The following is an 18,633-nucleotide window of genomic DNA, read 5'->3' as shown; positions in this document are numbered from 1 at the left end:
GTTTATGTATCAGGTTTTTAATGCTACATTCTGTAAAATAAAAAATTAATTTTCTCCTTTATTTAGAATTAACTCATTTTACGTATGGTTTGTAATGTTATACTTTGTAAAAGAAGAGGTTTATTTGCTCCTTTATTTAGGATTATTTCATTTAATGTATCAGGGTTTCTAATGCAACACTCTGTAAAATAAAAAATTAATTTGCTCCTTTATTTAGGATTATTTCATTTAATGTATCAGGGTTTCTAATGTGACACTCTGTAAAATAAAAAATTAATTTGCTCCTTTATTTAGGATTATTTCATTTAATGTATCAGGGTTTCTAATGTGACACTCTGTAAAATAAAAAATATAATTTACTCCTTTATGTTGAATTAATTCATTTTATATAGCAGGATTTGTAATGTTATTTTTGTAGAAGAAAAGGTTTATTTTCTCCTTTATGTTGAATTAATTCATTTTATATAGCAGGATTTGTAATGTTATTTTTGTAGAAGAAAAGGTTTATTTTCTCCTTTATTTAAAATTAATTCATTTTATGTATCAGGGTTTCTAATGCCACACTCTGTAAAATAAAAAATATAATTTACTCCTTTATTTAGAATGAATTCATTTTACATAGCAGGATTTCCAATGTTATTTTTGTAGAAGAAAAGGTTTATTTTCTCCTTTATTTAGAATTAACTCATTTTACGTACGGTTAGTAATGTTATACTTTGTAAAAGAAGAGGTTTATTTGTTCCTTTATTTAGGATTAATTCATTTTATGTATCAGGGTTTCTAATGCGACACTCTGTAAAATAAAAAATATAATTTGCTCCTTTATTTAGAATTAATTCATTTTATGTATCAGGGTTTCTAATGCGACACTCTGTAAAATAAAAAATATAATTTGCTCCTTTATTTAGAATTAATTCATTTTACATAGCAGGATTTGCAATGTTATTTTTGTAGAAGAAAAGGTTTATTTTCTCCTTTATTTAGAATTAACTCATTTTACATAGCAGGATTTGTAATGTTATTTTTGTAAAATAAAAGGTTAATCTGCTCCTTTATTTAAGATTATTTCACTTTATGTGTCAGGGTTTTTAATGCCACTCTGTAAAATAAAAAATTAATTTGCTCCTTTATTTAGAATTAATTCATTTTACATAGCAGGATTTGCAATGTTATTTTTGTAGAAGAAAAGGTTTATTTTCTCCTTTATTTAGAATTAATTCATTTTACATAGCAGGATTTGCAATGTTATTTTTGTAGAAGAAAAGGTTTATTTTCTCCTTTATTTAGAATTAATTCATTTTACATAGCAGGATTTGCAATGTTATTTTTGTAAAAGAAAAGGTTTATTTTCTCCTTTATTTAGAATTAATTCATGTCTCATGTTTGCTGCATCCACTTTGATGACTGAAAGGTCTAGAAGAGCACCATAAAATACCTCAAAAATGCCCAGGTGAGTTGTCAGAAGTAATTTCCAATGTGAAGTTGGGGCTGAAATCCCAGATATTTGTATCAGGTATGGGCAGGAAGGGAATTTCCACACCTGCTAATTGCATTCCCGCAGAGAACAAGGAGAGAGGCATTCCAATGGAGATTACAGCAAAGTTCTGAGCTAATGTGGGAGGGATCAATGGGAACCGAGGAGCAGAAACTCACCCCTGGCTGCTTTCACATTGAACCTCAGCCTCCTCAAGGACTCCTCCGTGTCAAAGTTGCACTTCACCAGCTCATAGAGGGCCTGCAGGGAGGAAATGCACAGTGACCTGATGCCGAATTTTGCCCCAAAAGGCGAGAAGAACTGCCTAAGAGACTCAAGGAAGTCAGCATAGACAGGAGGGATTTTATTACGACGCGTCGGAGAAATCACAAAGGGATTTCTGGCTATCTCATGACAGAAGCAAGCTTTTATACAGTCTTGGGTGCAGGGTTACATCATATCATATACATAATCATGCATATTCATAAGAGGCGTGGTGTGGGCGGAGACATCTATTTTGAGGATTATTCATGGTGGTCCTTCGGTGCCTTCCTCATGGGCAAGGGTCTTCTGATGAGTCTTCCTCTTTAAACTTTTGAACTCCTATCCTAATATGGTCAATTCCCGGTGTACTTGGCTTGGTTCCCATGGCTTGGCACGGCTCTTAGGGTCAGTTTGACACTGGCACGGCTCTTAGGGTCAGTTTGACATTGGCACGGCTCTTAGGGTCAGTTTGACATTATTAGCTCTGATCATGCTTAGCTCGACAATTCCCTTATCCCTATCTCTCTTTATTGTTTGCCCTGCTTACCAAACTTCAAACAGAAGGATCCACCAGGATTGCTTCTGGATTAATGAATAACCTATCATACAGCATTATCAATAATTCCAGGATTGCTTCTGGATTAATGAATAGCCTATCATACAGCATTATCAATAATTCCAGGATTGCTTCCGGATTAATGAATAACCTATCATACACATAATCATGCATATTCATAAGAGGCGTGGTGTGGGCGGAGCGTGGGCGGAGACATCTATTTTGAGGATTATTCTTGGTGGTCCTTCCGGTGCCTTCCTCATGGGCAAGGGTCTTCTGATGAGTCTTCCTCTTTAAACTTTTGAACTCCTATCCTAATATGGTCAATTCCTGATGTACTTGGCTTGGTTCCCATGGCTTGGCACGGCTCTTAGGGTCAGTTTGACACTGGCACGGCTCTTAGGGTCAGTTTGACATTGGCACAGCTCTTAGGGTCAGTTTGACATTGGCACGGCTCTTAGGGTCAGTTTGACATTATTAGCTCTGATCATGCTTAGCTCGACAATTCCCTTATCCCTATCTCTCTTTATTGTTTGCCCTGCTTACCAAACTTCAAACAGAAGGATCCACCAGGATTGCTTCTGGATTAATGAATAACCTATCATACAGCATTATCAATAATTCCAGGATTGCTTCCAGGTTAATGAATAACCTATCATACACATAATCATGCATATTCATAAGAGGCGTGGTGTGGGCGGAGCATGGGCGGAGCCATCTATTTGAGGATTATTCATGGTGGTCCTTCGGTGCCTTCCTCATGGGCAAGGGTCTTCTGATGAGTCTTCCTCTTTAAACTTTTGAACTCTTATCCTAATATGGTCAATTCCCGGTGTACTTGGCTTGGTTCCCATGGCTTGGCACGGCTCTTAGGGTCAGTTTGACACTGGCACGGCTCTTAGGGTCAGTTTGACACTGGCACGGCTCTTAGGGTCAGTTTGACATTATTAGCTCTGATCATGCTTAGCTCGACAATTCCCTTATCCCTATCTCTCTTTATTGTTTGCCCTGCTTACCAAACTTCAAACAGAAGGATCCACCAGGATTGCTTCTGGATTAATGAATAACCTATCATACAGCATTATCAATAATTCCAGGATTGCTTCCGGATTAATGAATAACCTATCATACAGCATTATCAATAATTCCAGGATTGCTTCTGGATTAATGAATAACCTATCACACAGCATTATCAATAATTCCAGGATTGCTTCCGGGTTAATGAATAACCTATCATACACATAATCATGCATATTCATAAGGGGCGTGGTGTGGGCGGAGACATCTATTTTGAGGATTATTCATGGTGGTCCTTCGGTGCCTTCCTCATGGGCAAGGGTCTTCTGATGAGTCTTCCTCTTTAAACTTTTGAACTCCTATCCTAATATGGTCAATTCCCGGTGTACTTGGCTTGGTTCCCATGGCTTGGCACGGCTCTTAGGGTCAGTTTGACATTGTTAGCTCTGATCATGCTTAGCTCGACAATTCCCTTATCCCTATCTCTCTTTATTGTTTGCCCTGCTTACCAAACTTCAAACAGAAGGATCCACCAGGATTGCTTCTGGATTAATGAATAACCTATCATACAGCATCATCAGCAATTCCTGAGTGTGGATGGGGGCGAATCCCCTTGTACCTAACATGAGACCACCCGCCGGTGATATGGGATATGGCTCCAGTGTTAGGGGTCGCGAGAGTAGCTAATGGGATGGGAATGGGATAGGACTGCTCAGGGTTGATTTTCAGTCTGTGGCTCTGCCTAAGCATTTTGATAACAAAATTATGTTCTCGTGCAGTAGTAAAATGCTGATCGGATGGGCAGTTTGGGGCTTCAGACCCTGCAGGGCCAGAAACACTGCACGGGGGCGTACACGGCCCTGGATCCGGCTGGCTGGTGAGGGGCAAAGGGCAGCACCCCTGCACATCCAAAGCCAGCCCCCCTCGGCGTCCTGGCCTCGGGCTGAGCTGGGGGATAGCTCGGAGCAGCGCGGTGAGAGACGAATCAGGAGGCGACCACTTGCTGGGGGTAAACTGTGGGTTTATTACAGAAGAACCAACAAGGAGGGGAAACACCCAGCAAATGGCCCCGAACAGGGGGCGGGAGAGTGTCGGATCTCAGGATCTCAGTCCTGAGGTGCCGAGCCACCGAGAGCACCCTTCGGGGGCTCGGGAGTCCTGGAATGTTCCAGAAGTGTCTGGTGGCTGGACTTTGATCCCACACAGGAGACGACACCTGTATGAGGATAGGAGGGTTTCACCGGGGTGAATGGTGAAGGGATTGGTTAATTAGAGGGTGAGACACAGGGTTTAGGATTTCTGTACAGGGGGGTTTAGAGAAGTAAGATGGAGGAATTGGGGCGTGTCCTGTCCTTCTTCTTCTTCTTCTTCTCCTCCATCTTCTTTGGTGATGGTGGCACCTTTGGATTGGTTATTACTGAGAGTGCACCGAGTAATAAGAATAAATGGTATTGGGGAAAAATGATAAATATTGTACACGTAACAATGGGTATAAAGATAGGTGACTGTCCGGAGGGCAGCACAGTGTGCTCATGGCTGGCTGCTGAGCAGAGCTCTGTCGGGCTGAAAGAACATCTTTTAGATAAACAATTAATAAACATAAAAACCGAAAGAAGAACTGAAGCCTCTTCTCGTCCTTCGATACGCGGCTGCCCCAAGGCCACCCCGGGCCTTTCCAGGCCCTTCAAACAGACGAGAAAACCCAACAGGAGAGGGTTTTAAGGGAAAAGGGGGGAAGAAGGCAGGGAAACCCGGCTATCCAATAGAAATACATATTTGGAGGTACGAAACATAACTGATATACCAAAGTAACCAACTGTTATAAATCATAGGAGGGGCTCTGGGGCTACAGCCAACCATAACTCCCAGAGAAAAGAAAATTCTCGAAACCTGGGAGGAGAAAAGGGGGTGCAGAGGGGGGCATATGTGGCCCGAAGTTTAGAGTCCGGCTAGCTGAGGGCGAAAGGCCAACGCCCCTCTGCAATTCCTGGCCAGCGCCCTTCGGCGTCTGAGGGCCTCGGGCTGTGCTGGCTGCGGGCTGGCTCACACTGCTGGTATAGGGGAGGAACGGAGCTGACCATTTCCCGGGGGTTAAACATCGGTTTATTGCAGGTGTTGTGGGATCCAAACGCGGGGAAACCAACCGGGAAAAGTTTTCCAATAGGGAGTGCAACAGGATTATAAAGGCGGAACCAATGGGGAAAGGTGAGGGGATGAACTTCACAGAACTGACACTCCATGGAGACCAATAATCAAAAGGTAAAGGAGGTGTCCTGGGACCCCAGCCAGCCACCATCTCCAGAGAGGAGAGGGTTCTCGAAACCTGGGAGGAGGAAGGGGGTGATTGACTGGACCCAGGGAGGAAACAACTTTCACTGATAAGGGAAACCAGGGGAGGAGCAATTACATATCGGCAACTATGAATAGCGGTTACTATGGCAACTTAGCTGACAGGGTAGCAGTGGCGGGAAAAACTGGGGGAACGAAACCATTTTACACCTAATAGGGGAGAACAACACATAAATTGGGGGAATAACACAAGACACTTAACAACACACTACAACAGTAATACATATTTGGAGGTACGAAACATAACTGATATACTAAAGTAACCAACTGTTATAAATCATAGGAGGGGCTCCGGGGCTACAGCCAACCATAACTCCCAGAGAAAAGAAAATTCTCGAAACCTGGGAGGAGAAAAGGAGCGACTGACTGAGCCCAAGGAGGAAACAACTTTCACTTTATAAGAGAAACCAGGGGAGGAGCAGTTTCATTTCCATAGCAACCTAACTGGCAGGGTCCTGGGAAAGGAAGAAACCATATAATACAGAAAATGGGGGGAGCAAACTAACAAACTTAAGAACACACCACAGCATCCTGACACCTCTGCAGATTGAAAATAAACCCTTGGAATTGAAAATAAACCCTTGGAATCAGCACAGCGCAATCTAAGATCTATCTACTGTGCTTACACTTCCAAATCTCTATTGACACAAGCAAGAAAATGCCCAAGCAGAGCACTGCAACTTTTTCATCCACTACACACATTTGTAAAATTGATGGAAAGGTTTTTTTTGAAGCTTTTTCATCCACCACACACATTTGTAAAATTGATGGAAAGGGTTTTTTTGAAGCTCTTTCATCCACTACACACATTTGTAAAATTGATGTGTAGGGGTTTTTTGGGTATGAAGAAAAAAAAAATTAAGTGAACGTTCATAGAGAATTTAATGATTGAAAAATTCTGTACCTGAGAGAATTAATTCATACAGATTCATATATATATATATATATAATTTATTTTCTATTATATATTTATTTTACATAAAGCACCATTAAGCCCAAGTTAACAGTTTAATATTCTCTGAGAAGTAAAATCCTCACCAAATTTCTATTTCCACAAAACGTTCATAGAGAATTTAATGATTGAAAAATTCTGTACCTGAGAGAATTAATTCCTACAGATTCATATATATATATATATATATATATAAAATTTATTTTCTATTATATATTTATTTTACATAAAGCAACATTAAGCCCAAGTTAACAGTTTAATATTCTCTGAGAAGTAAAATCCTCACCAAATTTCTATTTCCACAAACGTTCATAGAGAATTTAATGATTGAAAAATTCTGTACCTGAGAGAATTAATTCATACAGATTCATATATATATATATATATATATATATATATATATATATATATATAAAATTTATTTTCTATTATATATTTATTTTACATAAAGCAACATTAAGCCCAAGTTAACAGTTTAATATTCTCTGAGAAGTAAAATCCTCACCAAATTTCTATTTCCACAAAACGTTCATAGAGAATTTAATGATTGAAAAATTCTGTACCTGAGAGAATTAATTCATACAGATTCATATATATATATATATAAAATTTATTTTCTATTATATATTTATTTTACATAAAGCAACATTAAGCCCAAGTTAACAGTTTAATATTCTCTGAGAAGTAAAATCCTCACCAAATTTCTATTTCCACAAGGAACAGTGAGACTGTTTCAAACCCAATTTTACCTCTTGGGAGTAAAGTGAAATAAAAAGATGATTAATTCTAGAAAAGAAACTGCATGTTTATTTTTTTATACCTGCTCATTGTCTTTAATGTGGGAGCCCTCAGGAATTGCATCCAGGCCCTTCTCCTCTCCCGTGCGCCTCGAGGCCTCGTTGAGGAATTCTATGACTTTGTCCTCTGGTAAAAAGTCAGGGTTCCAGAGCAGCTGGTCATCATTTTCATACACTGGATGGACCCCAGAGAGAGCACAAGAAAATGAAATCATTATAATAAAATGAAATAATTATAAAGGTATTTATTGTCTCTGATCAACCTTGGGGGATCATGGGGGCACCACTAATCTGAGATCAAAAACCTCGGTTTTGGTCTTGGGTTTGGGACTTTGCCTTCAAATCCTGGCATGATCTGGGTTCTGGGTTATAGAACTCATCCTGCAGCTCCAGAATTTTAACCTCCACCTTTTCCAGAGCTTTCACAGGAGTTTGACAGCAGGGAAGCCACAGTAAACCGAATTTAATGGAGAAATGTGGGCCAAGTGAGATATCCCCTGATTATTTTGGAAGAGTTTTATTTTGGAAGAGCCAAGCTTTGGACTGCAGCAGAATAAAGTGAAATTCTGGCTATTAAAGTAGGAAAATATCCAGAGCTTGGCTGTGGGCTCCAACAACCTGAGGAAGAGCAGCAAGGAAGGAATTTGGGCACTGATTCCAAAAGAAATGCTTGGGAAAGCACAGCCAGCTCAGGGAGGGAGGTGTGGGGCAGCTCAGGGGGCTCAGAGATCAATCTCTACTTGGAAAAAGTAATTTATCATGGAAATAAATACAAATAAACCTCCCAAAGTGGTAAAGAAATGATGAAATGTCTTGCAAGGAAAGCAGCTTCACTTCCCCCAGGACACACTTTGGGAACAGCTCCCACGAGTTTTTGGGGTTTTTGTTCCAGAGGTTCCCACTCAGCTGATGTTTGGCTGCTCACTCAAGAAAAATAAAGAGTTCCAGGACCCCTCAGGGAATCCTGGAGGGGTTTGGGTTGGATGGGACCTTAAAAAGCATCCAATTCATGGATTGCCCTGGGAGGAGGGAGCTGCGCTGTGCCAGGTGCTCCAAGCCCTGTCCAGCCCGGCCTGGCAGCCCCAGGGATCCAGGGAATCCAAACCTCCCTGGCAATGGGAGAACTGAGCACAAACCTGGGCTCTGGGAGGGCTCCAGGCTTTGTGCTGCTTCCTTAAAAGCTGAATTCTACAAAGCTACAAAGAAATTCATTCTCATTGACCTGCAGTGTGAGCAAACCCTTAGCAATGGGCTGAATGGGCAGGAAAATTTCCTTTTTCTGCTCCCAGCTGGGTTTGAACTGGATCTGCCTTTCCTGACAGCATCCAGCCAAAGCCTCTGCTTGGGATGAGGGGAAAAATTGCTGGGAAAAAAAATCCACAAGAGCAGAATTTCTTCTTCCTGATTGAAGAGGTACAAAATGTGAAAAGCAAAGCTGTTGGTACCATTTTGCCCTTTTTACTGTGACAATCCAGTTCCAGCAGTGCAATTTCTCCATTAGCTGTTTCATTTCACACAAAAGAAATCCAGAAGTGAAGAGGCTGCAGCTTGTGTGGATCACTAAATCAGAATCCAAGGGTTCAAGAGGCAGCAGGCCAAGAATAAATAAATCCTTCTTTTCCTCTTCCTCCAGCTCTGCTGAGCACAGGATGAGCTCTAATGTGATGATGGTGGCTCTAATTGTCACTCATTTATTAAGGCACATGACATCAATCCAGTCTTTTCCTTCTCCTAATCAGACTTGGATCCCAAGCAGCAATAAATGGTCAAATCTCACCTTTTTCATTCTCTTTGTATTTGCAGGTGCCAGCTGGAATTTCAGCCTGGAACATAGAGCCCACCATGATTTCCTGAGTGGAATAAAAAGAAAAAGTGAAGCCCCCCCTGAGAATTTTTGTTAGCAAACAGGAGCATGACCACATCTGTTTTCCTCCCCTCTTGAAACTTTTGTTGTTTCAAATCTAAAAATGCAATTAACAGGTTCAAAATTGAAGGCAGCTATATGGAAATGGATTTTTGACTGCTTGGGGAGGATTTAAAGACTTCTCATTACCAAAACTCTGCTCTTCATGGGGAAAATCTGCAGAGGATTTAGGTGCTCCACAGAGCTCAGAGTTCCCCAGTTAGAGATTAATTAATTATTCATGAAATGTGGGCTGAATATTTACCTTTTTCCAGTCTTCTGAGGGAATATAATCTTCATCTTCTTCAGATTCCTCCTCTATTTCACTATCTGCAAGGAATTTCAGAGCCATCTGAGGCCAGAGCAGCAGAGCCAGCAGCCCCAGCCCTGCTCCCTCTGTCCCTCCTTATCTCAGGGACACTTTTGGGGACAGCACTCCTGGCTCAGCAGTGACAAGATTAAAAAATGACCCACCCAGATTTGGATCAAGATACAAGCCAGGCTCTGAGAAATTGAGAAGATATAAATAAAAACAACCCTTAATTTTGTTATTAAATTCATATTTCTTTTCCCTTGGCTTCGAAGGATCCCCATCCAAGTTTATTCTGAATTTGTGGGAATATTTTTGTGGGTTTCAAGCCCTTTTCCATCAGCTCCTGGCTTAGTTGCTGCTGGTTTTTCTCAGAAAATTTCAGGTAGATTTGAGCAGAAGGTGGCAGAAATCTGGGAGTGTTTCCTCCTGGGATTTGGGAGCCTGGGATTATTTGGGATAAGGACTGGCAGGAATGTTAAGCTCTTTATGGTCTAGGCCAGCTGCCTTTCCCAAGGTGCTGGTTTCTGTACAGGATGGGATCCAGCAGCATTAAAATTATCTAGACATTAAATGACATTTTATAGACAGCTGAAAGCTGTGGAAACCCCCAAACCTAATGCAATACACTTGAATTAAGTTAATTCTGTGCTTAAAAATAGGAATTTATTGAAGATATTTGCAATCCTCTGCATACATACTTGGCAATTGTTCATTTAGATTTAAAGGTTCCCTGGCAATTTTGGATTTAAATAAACCACAAATGAATAATTGCATTTCTAACTAATAATTATCAAGTGTTAGGTATGGTGAGGAATCTTTTATTTGTTCAAACACAGAACAGGAGGAATTCAAATAGCAACAGCCACTTTTACTGAAGAAAGATAAAATATCTGCTTTCCCAAGCAGCCCAAAAGGGTCAGATCCCATCAGGGGAGATTCCAGGGAAATCAGAGCTCAGGATGCAAAATCCATTTGTAAACAAAATAAGTATGAAAATGATCAGCTCAGTGCTGGCAAAACTGGAATTCTTGAAGCAAATTTTCTTCTTAGTGACCTCCCCCTTCCACTATTTCAGGGTTAGCAATTCTTGGTCTTTCCAGATTTTATTGCTTTTCTGTTTCTGAGGAAATCTGTGTTTTATTTGTAGGAAATTTCAGTTGATTCTTCCCTTCAGGTGGACTCTGAGCTCCTCTGGATGAGAACAGAGCCCAGGCTTTGGCAAATAACCAGGGCACACCGATTAATTTTAACCTGCAAAATGTCAAATTTCAATGATTCAATTTCCCAAATCTTTCTTGTAAAATCAGAGATTATCTCCTGTCCTTCCACAGAGCCAGCAGAGCAGCCTCAACCCTCAACCAAAACCAGGACTTCCCTTCTTTGTTTTGAGCACGACTCTCACGCACAGCAGTGCCATGAAGAGGAAAATCCAATATTTTTAGGGCTCCAAATGCATTTGTGGCTCAGGATACTGGGATTTTGGGGCTGATGAAACTGGACTTACTGGTATCAAAATATTTACAGCGCCGAGGGCGAATGATCTCCTGGGGGTCCTGGGAGGCCACAGATGGGGCTGGCTCATCGTTGGAGGACTGGGTCTCATCCTCCTGCCCCGACGAGTCCTTGATGGTCTCCTCCTGCCACAAAAGCAAACCACAATCAACAGGGGAAAAAAATCAGCAGCACCTCATTTATCCCTGCCAGTGGAAAAGCTGGGTTTTAATCAGATTTTTAAATGTTCTTGCCAGGATTGTCAATAGATTAATCCCAAATCTCATTTGTGGCATGTGCAGGCTGAGCCACCATAAATGTAACTTCTTATCGTGTGAACACGTTTTGAGGTTGTTTTTTAAGTAGATAAAACTGAAATATTTGCTTTTTAATTCAAATTTTAATGAAATTTGAATTTCATTTCAATGATATTTTACTTTGGTCTCCAAAGCCCTTTCTTAGGAATTCTCAATAAAAGGAGGAGGGATTTAGATGGAAATGGTACCATTTGATTCTGCACAGGGTGACTGGGGTTGGAGGAGCCCTCCAGGATCACCCAGCCCAAGCTGGGACCCATCCCCACCCTGTCACCAGCCCCCAGTGTCACATCCAGGGGCTCCCTGGACACTCCAGCCCCCTGCACAGCCTGACCACCCTTTCCATGAGGAAATTCTCCTGACAGAATTCTCCCTGCAGCCTTCATGTTACACAAGTTTCTCCCCCTCCCCTGAACCTTTCCTGATCCAATCCCACTCTGGATCTTCCTTTTGAACTGTTCAGCCCCCACAAAGAACAATCCTCTCCAGCAGCTGTCAAGGCAGCTTGTAAATCCCAGCAACTTCAGTTCCTGACTCAGATGTACCATTCCTCATCCCTGGGTGCCATTCCAGGGCTCTCAAATAGGTGAAGGTACCAAAAACCCAGAATGGATCTCTTTTAAAGCCACACCAGGAAATGTGGTTTTAATTTCCTCCTCAGCTTTTGTGTCACTGACAATTCCAAGGGGTATCTTAATGGAATTCAGGATGCAGCAGCTCTGCCCATGACAGGACTCTACATTCCAAGTAGAAAAATCTCTTTTTTAAAATCAGAAAAATATTTGAAGAGAACACAGAAAAGGAGTTTGAAAATGCTAAGCTCAAAACTAAACATTTGGCAAAGATACTTGAAGCATTAGGTTGAGTTAATTCAAGTACAACCAGGCTGGAAAAACACAATTTAAAAGGCTCAAGTTGGAAAACCTGCAGGATTTCCAAGAGCCAGAGCCACATTTAATCCAGCAGTTTGTGCAGTTTCAATAATCAGCTTTTCTACTCCAAGTGAGTGTTCAGCTGTATCCCTAAAGGTGTCTGCAGGCATTTAAAATGCCAGTGCTGAGGCTGAAGGACAATTCCCATCCCTCACATGATGCTGCATCCAGGGATTTTCAACTGCCTCGGCTTGGGATGAGAGAGATGGAATTAAGAGCAATTAAGAGAAATACAGATGGGTAATTAAGAGTAAACCTTATTAGTAAAGCAAGGTTTATGAAATCAACTCTATTACAAATTAGCTCTGCCATGACCTGGGACACAGAGTAGTGCGGGTATGCAAATCACACATTTACATATGCAAACGAGCACTCATTTACCTTGTTTTCCCCACTGCAGCCGCTGTTGTCATCGTTATCGACATCATCATCATCTTCTCCCTCCTCCTCCTCCTCTTCTTCCTCCTCCTCCTCCTCCTCCTCCTGCAGGGGCACGGTGCCATCGTAGCCATAGCGGCTCAGCAGCTCCTGGATGGGCATGTCACTCTCCTGGAACCCCAAAAAACCTGGGATTAATGGGATATTAATGGGATATCCCATGGGAACTGCTCCATGGCACCACAGCTCTCACCACAGCTCAGGGACCAGGGCACCCACACCTGAATGGCCACTATGGACTGCCAAAATTAATTGGAAGTTTGGGCTCTTAAGGAAAATGTGGGGTTTCTGTGTGGGATAATTTATTTCCCAATCCTTAATTTATTTCCAGCAAATCTCCCACCCCAACAAGATCTCCTGGATGGGCATGTCACTCTCCTGGAACCCCAAAAAACCTGGGATTAATGGGATATTAATGGGATATCCCATGGGAACTGCTCCATGGCACCATGGCTCTCACCACAGCACAGGCACCCACACCTGAATGGTCACTATGGACTGCCAAAATTAATTGGAAGTTTGGGCTCTTAAGGAAAATGTGGGGTTTCTGTGTGGGATAATTTATTTCCCAATCCTTAATTTATTTCCAGCAAATCTCCCACCCCAACAAGATCTCCTGGATGGGCATGTCACTCTCCTGGAACCCCAACAAAAACTGGGATTAATGGGATATCCCACAGGAACTGCTCCATGGCACCACAGCTCTCACCACAGCACGGGGATCAAGGCACCCACACCAAGAACAGTCATTCCAAAAGGGATGGACTGGCAAAATTGGATGTTTGGGCTCCTGAGAAAAATGTGGGATTTTTGTGGATATTTCTGGGATATTTCCTTGATGGATTGATAAAATAGGAAGATTGGGCTCCTAAGGAAAATGTGGGGTTTCTGTGTGGGATAATTTATTTCCCAATCCTTAATTTATTTCCAGCAAACCTCCCACCCCAACAAGATCTCCTGGATGGGCATGTCACTCTCCTGGAACCCCAACAAAACCTGGGATTAATGGGATATTAATGGGATATCCCATGGGAACTGCTCCATGGCACCATGGCTCTCACCACAGCACAGGGATCAAGGCACCCACACCTGAATGGCCATGATGGACTGGGAAAATTAACTGGAAGTTTGCGCTCCTAAGGAAAATGTGGGGTTTCTGTGTGGGATAATTTATTTCCAAATCCTTAATTTACTTCCAGCAAACTTCCCACCCCCAACAAGATCTCCTGGATGGGCATGTCACTCTCCTGGAACCCCAACAAAAACTGGGATTAATGGGATATTAATGGGATATCCCACAGGAACTGCTCCATGGCACCACAGCACGGGCACCAGGGCACCCACACCTGAATGGCCACTATGGACTGGGAAAATTAATTGGAAGTTTGCGCTCCTAAGGAAAATGTGGGGTTTCTGTGTGGGATAATTTATTTCCCAATCCTTAATTTATTTCCAGCAAATCTCCCACCCCAACAAGATCTCCTGGATGGGCATGTCACTCTCCTGGAACCCCAACAAAACCTGGGATTAATGGGATATTAATGGGATATCCCACAGGAACTGCTCCATGGCACCACGGCTCTCACCACAGCACAGGGATCAAGGCACCCACACCTGAATGGCCACTATGGACTGGGAAAACTGGGAGTTTGGGCTCCTGAGAAAAATGTGGGATTTTTGTGGATATTTCTGGGATATTTCCACAGGGATTAACAGGAATATTTCCTTGATGGATTGATAAAATAGGAAGATTGGGCTCCTAAGGAAAATGTGGGATTATTTATTTCCCAATCCTTGATTTATTTCCAGCAGACCTCCCACCCCAACACGATGGGCATGTCGCTTTCCTGGGAAAAATTCACACAAAACCTGGGAATTAACAGGGATATTCCACAGGAATTGCTCTGCAGCATCAAGATTCTCACCAAACAACAGGGATCACTAACACCCACACCAAGAATGGCCATTCCAAAAGGAATTCCTTTTGGAATGGACTGGCAAAATTGGAAGTTTGGGCTCTTAAGGAAAATGTGGGATTTTTGTGGATATTTCTGGGATATTTCCACAGGGATTAACAGGAATATTTCCTTGATGGATTGATAAAATAGGAAGATTGGGCTCCTAAGGAAAATGTGGGATTATTTATTTCCCAATCCTTAATTTATTTCCAGCAGACCTCCCACCCCAACAGGATCTCCTGGATGGGAATGTCACTCTCCTGGGAAAAATTCACACAAAACCTGGGAATTAACAGGGATATTCCACAGGAATTGCTCTGCAGCATCAAGGTTCTCACCAAACAACAGGGATCAGGGCACCTGCACCAAGAACAGTTATTCCAAAAGGGTTGGACAAGCAAAATTGGAAGTTTTCTGAGAAAAATGTGGGATTTTTGTGGATATTTCTGGGATATTTCCACAGGGATTAACAGGAATATTTCCTTGATGGATTGATAAAATAGGAAGATTGGGCTCCTAAGGAAAATGTGGGGTTTCTGTGTGGGATTATTTATTTCCCAATCCTTGATTTATTTCCAGCAGACCTCCCACCCCAACACGATGGGCATGTCGCTTTCCTGGGAAAAATTCACACAAAACCTGGGAATTAACAGGGATATTCCACAGGAATTGCATCAAGGTTCTCACCAAACTACAGGAATCACTAACACCCACACCAAGAATGGCCATTCCAAAAGGAATTCCTTCCCCAGCTGGAAACAAACCTGCTAAACCTTAAAAAATTTTATTTAAACCTCATGAAAAAGCTGGTCTGCTCTGAGGAGACATTTCAGTTTGTACTGTCAGGTCTCAAACTAATTCAAGTACAACAAAGGCTCCCAAACTCTCCCCTTTATTAATAAAAATTACTAATACATACTACTAATAAATACTTTTAATTAAATTTTGTTAATAAATAGTATTAGTAAAAATTGCTGGCTCTGCTAATTAATTTCTTTATTACTTTTAATCCTCAGTGTCCAGCCTCTCTCCCTAAGTGAGATTTTTCAGAGCAGAAATTTTGAGGAATCATTTAAAAATTCTCTCTCAAAGCATCAAATCCTTTGTTTATTATTTGGAGTTGTGTGCTTGCTCTAAATAGTTTTTTCCTAGTATCTAATGCACATGTTGGCTGATAATCAGATATTTTTAGTTATTGGCTGACCTTAGACTTCCTATCCTAAGGGCCTGCCCTGATCTAATTTCTGGAAACATCCCAATAATCCCAATGACAAAGTGGAGCTGGTTGTGCTCTGTAAAAACAAGAGTGGCAGGGGTTATCAGCACTTCTTATCTGCATTATTTTATTTTATTTTATTTTATTTTATTTTATTTTATTTTATTTTATTTTATTTTATTTTATATTTTATTGAACTGAGCCATTCTAGATCTTATTCCCCTACTCTCTGGTTAAGCTTTACACCCAGCCATACAATTAAATGGTTTTTGGTCCCCACAGTGTCACTTGATGGGGAATAAATATTTTACTGACACAGATAACATGAAAGGCCTGTGCTCTTAATTAAACCTGGCAGCAGAGCCAGCAGAAAAATCATACTGGAATCATCCAAATGTTCTCCAGGACATTTTGGAAAAGAATATCCTGTATTTAAGCACTCCCATCCCCACAGAGCTGAGAATTAGAAATGAAAAATTGGAATTTGCATTTTTTTTAGGAATTATGGAACAGAAATATCATTGACCCTGTGTTACCCAGCAAAGGGGGTTTGTATTTATAATGTTTTTCTGTATTTATAATGTTTTCTCAGGTTAAGCCTCTTAACTTCAAATAGTCCATTGCAATTCCAAGAGCTCCAGGGACCAGCAGCTCTCCAAGAGAAAACAAAAACTGGGATTTCTTCATCGCTTCAGGGTATTGCAAAATGGAAAAGGTGAAAAAAATGAATGTATTTATTTATTATTTACCCACTGGCTATGAGGGGATAAACTGAAGGGCTGTAATGTGGTGAGAGAGTTACATGAAATATGAAGGGAAAAAAGCCAATTTTCAATTTAAACCCCACATGAGAGATATGTGGAGCTCCACTCCTCATTTAATCTACATGAAGCACATTTAGATTCACCAACTATTTATTTATCTTTATGTTTTCCTTTTAGTATCAACCTGGAAATTAGCAGATTAAAAAAAAAAGATAATTTCCACTGGAAATATAGATTAAATGGAGTAAATTAATTTCAAGTCCTATTGGCAGAATCACTTAAGCTAAATAGGATTTGTACATCAAATATTCATCAGTGAATCATTAATGATCTGTTCTGGAGGCCAACAAGGCCACAGACAGGATCTAAATTACTCTGCATTTATAATGAACCCACTTGGTAATTTAAGAATATTATTCCTGCCTGAGAAATAATTGAAGACAATACAGAAGTGACAGCAGAACCAGGAAGAAATTAGCATTTACACTGGAAATATTGATTAAATGCACCAAATTAATTTAAAGTGCTATTGGCATAATCATTCATGCTTAAATAGGGTTTGGACATCATTTCCTCTGCATCTTCCTTTAAATGAGGCTATTCCTAAGTGCTCCACTTGGACAGATATCTGTATCAAAATGCACAAGAAATGTGAATTATGAGAGGTTTGGTTTTAAAATAAGAACCTACAAGCACTACTCTGGTGCAGCTGGAATACACAGGTTTAGTCAGATGATATTTTAATTTATATTAGTTCTAAAATTCACATCCTATAGATGCAAAACCAACTAACCAAGCACATTATAAATATTTATGTACCATTTATTTCCCCCAATTCTTGGTAAATTTATTCAGCCTTTCCCTCTCTTTATTATTTATTTATTAATTTTTGAAAATTCCTGCATGTTTTGTGGGTGTGGTTTGGGATCTGTTCCAGATTGCAGGGCAAGATGTATTCTGTATGTCAGTTGTGTTTTGTCAAGTTGGTATTATCTCTGTCTGAGTGACCACAATCACTCCTCCCTCAGGGGAGATATCTGCTGATAACAGCCATGGAATGTCCCTGCACGGCTGATAAGAGCTACAGCATCCCATTGGGAGATGTGAGCCCAGAGGGAGGAGCCAAGCATTCCTGCCTGGATATAATCTGGAGATTCTGGAACAATAACTAAACATTCCTACCTGGATATAATCTGGAGATTCTGGAACAATAACTAAACATTCCTACCTGGATATAATCTGGAGATTCTGGAACAATAACTAAACATTCCTACCTGGATAGAATCTGGAGATTCTGGAACACCAGCCAAGCATTCCTGCCTGGATACAATCTGGGGATTCTGGAACACCAGCCAAGCATTCCTACCTGGATATAACCTGGAGATTCTGGAACACCAGCCAAGCATTCCTGCCTGGATATAATCTGGAGATTCTGGAACACCAGCCAAGCATTCCTGCCTGGATATAATCTGGAGATTCTGGAACACCAGCCAAGCATTCCTGCCTGGATAGAATCTGGAGATTCTGGAACAATAACTAAACATCCCTACCTGGATATAACCTGGAGATTCTGGAACACCAGCCAAGCATTGCTACCTGGATATAATCTGGAGATTCTGGAGCACCAGCCAAGCATTCCTACCTGGATAGAATCTGGAGATTCTGGAACAATAACTAAACATTCCTACCTGGATATAATCTGGAGATTCTGGAACACCAGCCAAGCATTCCTGCCTGGATAGAATCTGGAGATTCTGGAACACCAGCCAAGCATTCCTGCCTGGATACAATCTGGGGATTCTGGAACACCAGCCAAGCATTCCTGCCTGGATATAATCTGGAGATTCTGGAACACCAGCCAAGCATTCCTACCTGGATATAATCTGGAGATT

At 41.1% G+C, this 18,633-nt stretch overlaps 1 protein-coding gene across 4 annotated transcripts in view; it reads right to left on the bottom strand.

The window, feature by feature from the left end:
- Positions 1-18,633, bottom strand: part of MIER1 (MIER1 transcriptional regulator) — a 47,480-nt gene that overhangs the window by 10,464 nt on the left and 18,383 nt on the right. For 3 of the 4 annotated variants that reach the window (XM_064719754.1, XM_064719751.1, XM_064719750.1), the window contains 6 exons: positions 12,747-12,914; positions 11,130-11,262; positions 9,578-9,642; positions 9,187-9,259; positions 7,433-7,584; positions 1,654-1,735 (listed from right to left, as the gene is read on the bottom strand). In XM_064719754.1, the coding sequence (XP_064575824.1) occupies positions 1,654-1,735; positions 7,433-7,584; positions 9,187-9,259; positions 9,578-9,642; positions 11,130-11,262; positions 12,747-12,914 (673 nt within the window). The remainder of the gene's footprint in view (positions 1-1,653; positions 1,736-7,432; positions 7,585-9,186; positions 9,260-9,577; positions 9,643-11,129; positions 11,263-12,746; positions 12,915-18,633) is intronic. The other variant, XM_064719752.1, reaches the window with a different exon arrangement.

The sequence above is a fragment of the Zonotrichia leucophrys genome, chromosome 8, assembly GCF_028769735.1.
Source record: "Zonotrichia leucophrys gambelii isolate GWCS_2022_RI chromosome 8, RI_Zleu_2.0, whole genome shotgun sequence".
NCBI classification, from domain to species: Eukaryota; Metazoa; Chordata; class Aves; order Passeriformes; family Passerellidae; genus Zonotrichia; species Zonotrichia leucophrys.
The sequence above is the reverse complement of the archived record's forward strand: the minus strand, read 5'-3'. Positions and strand labels throughout refer to the sequence as shown.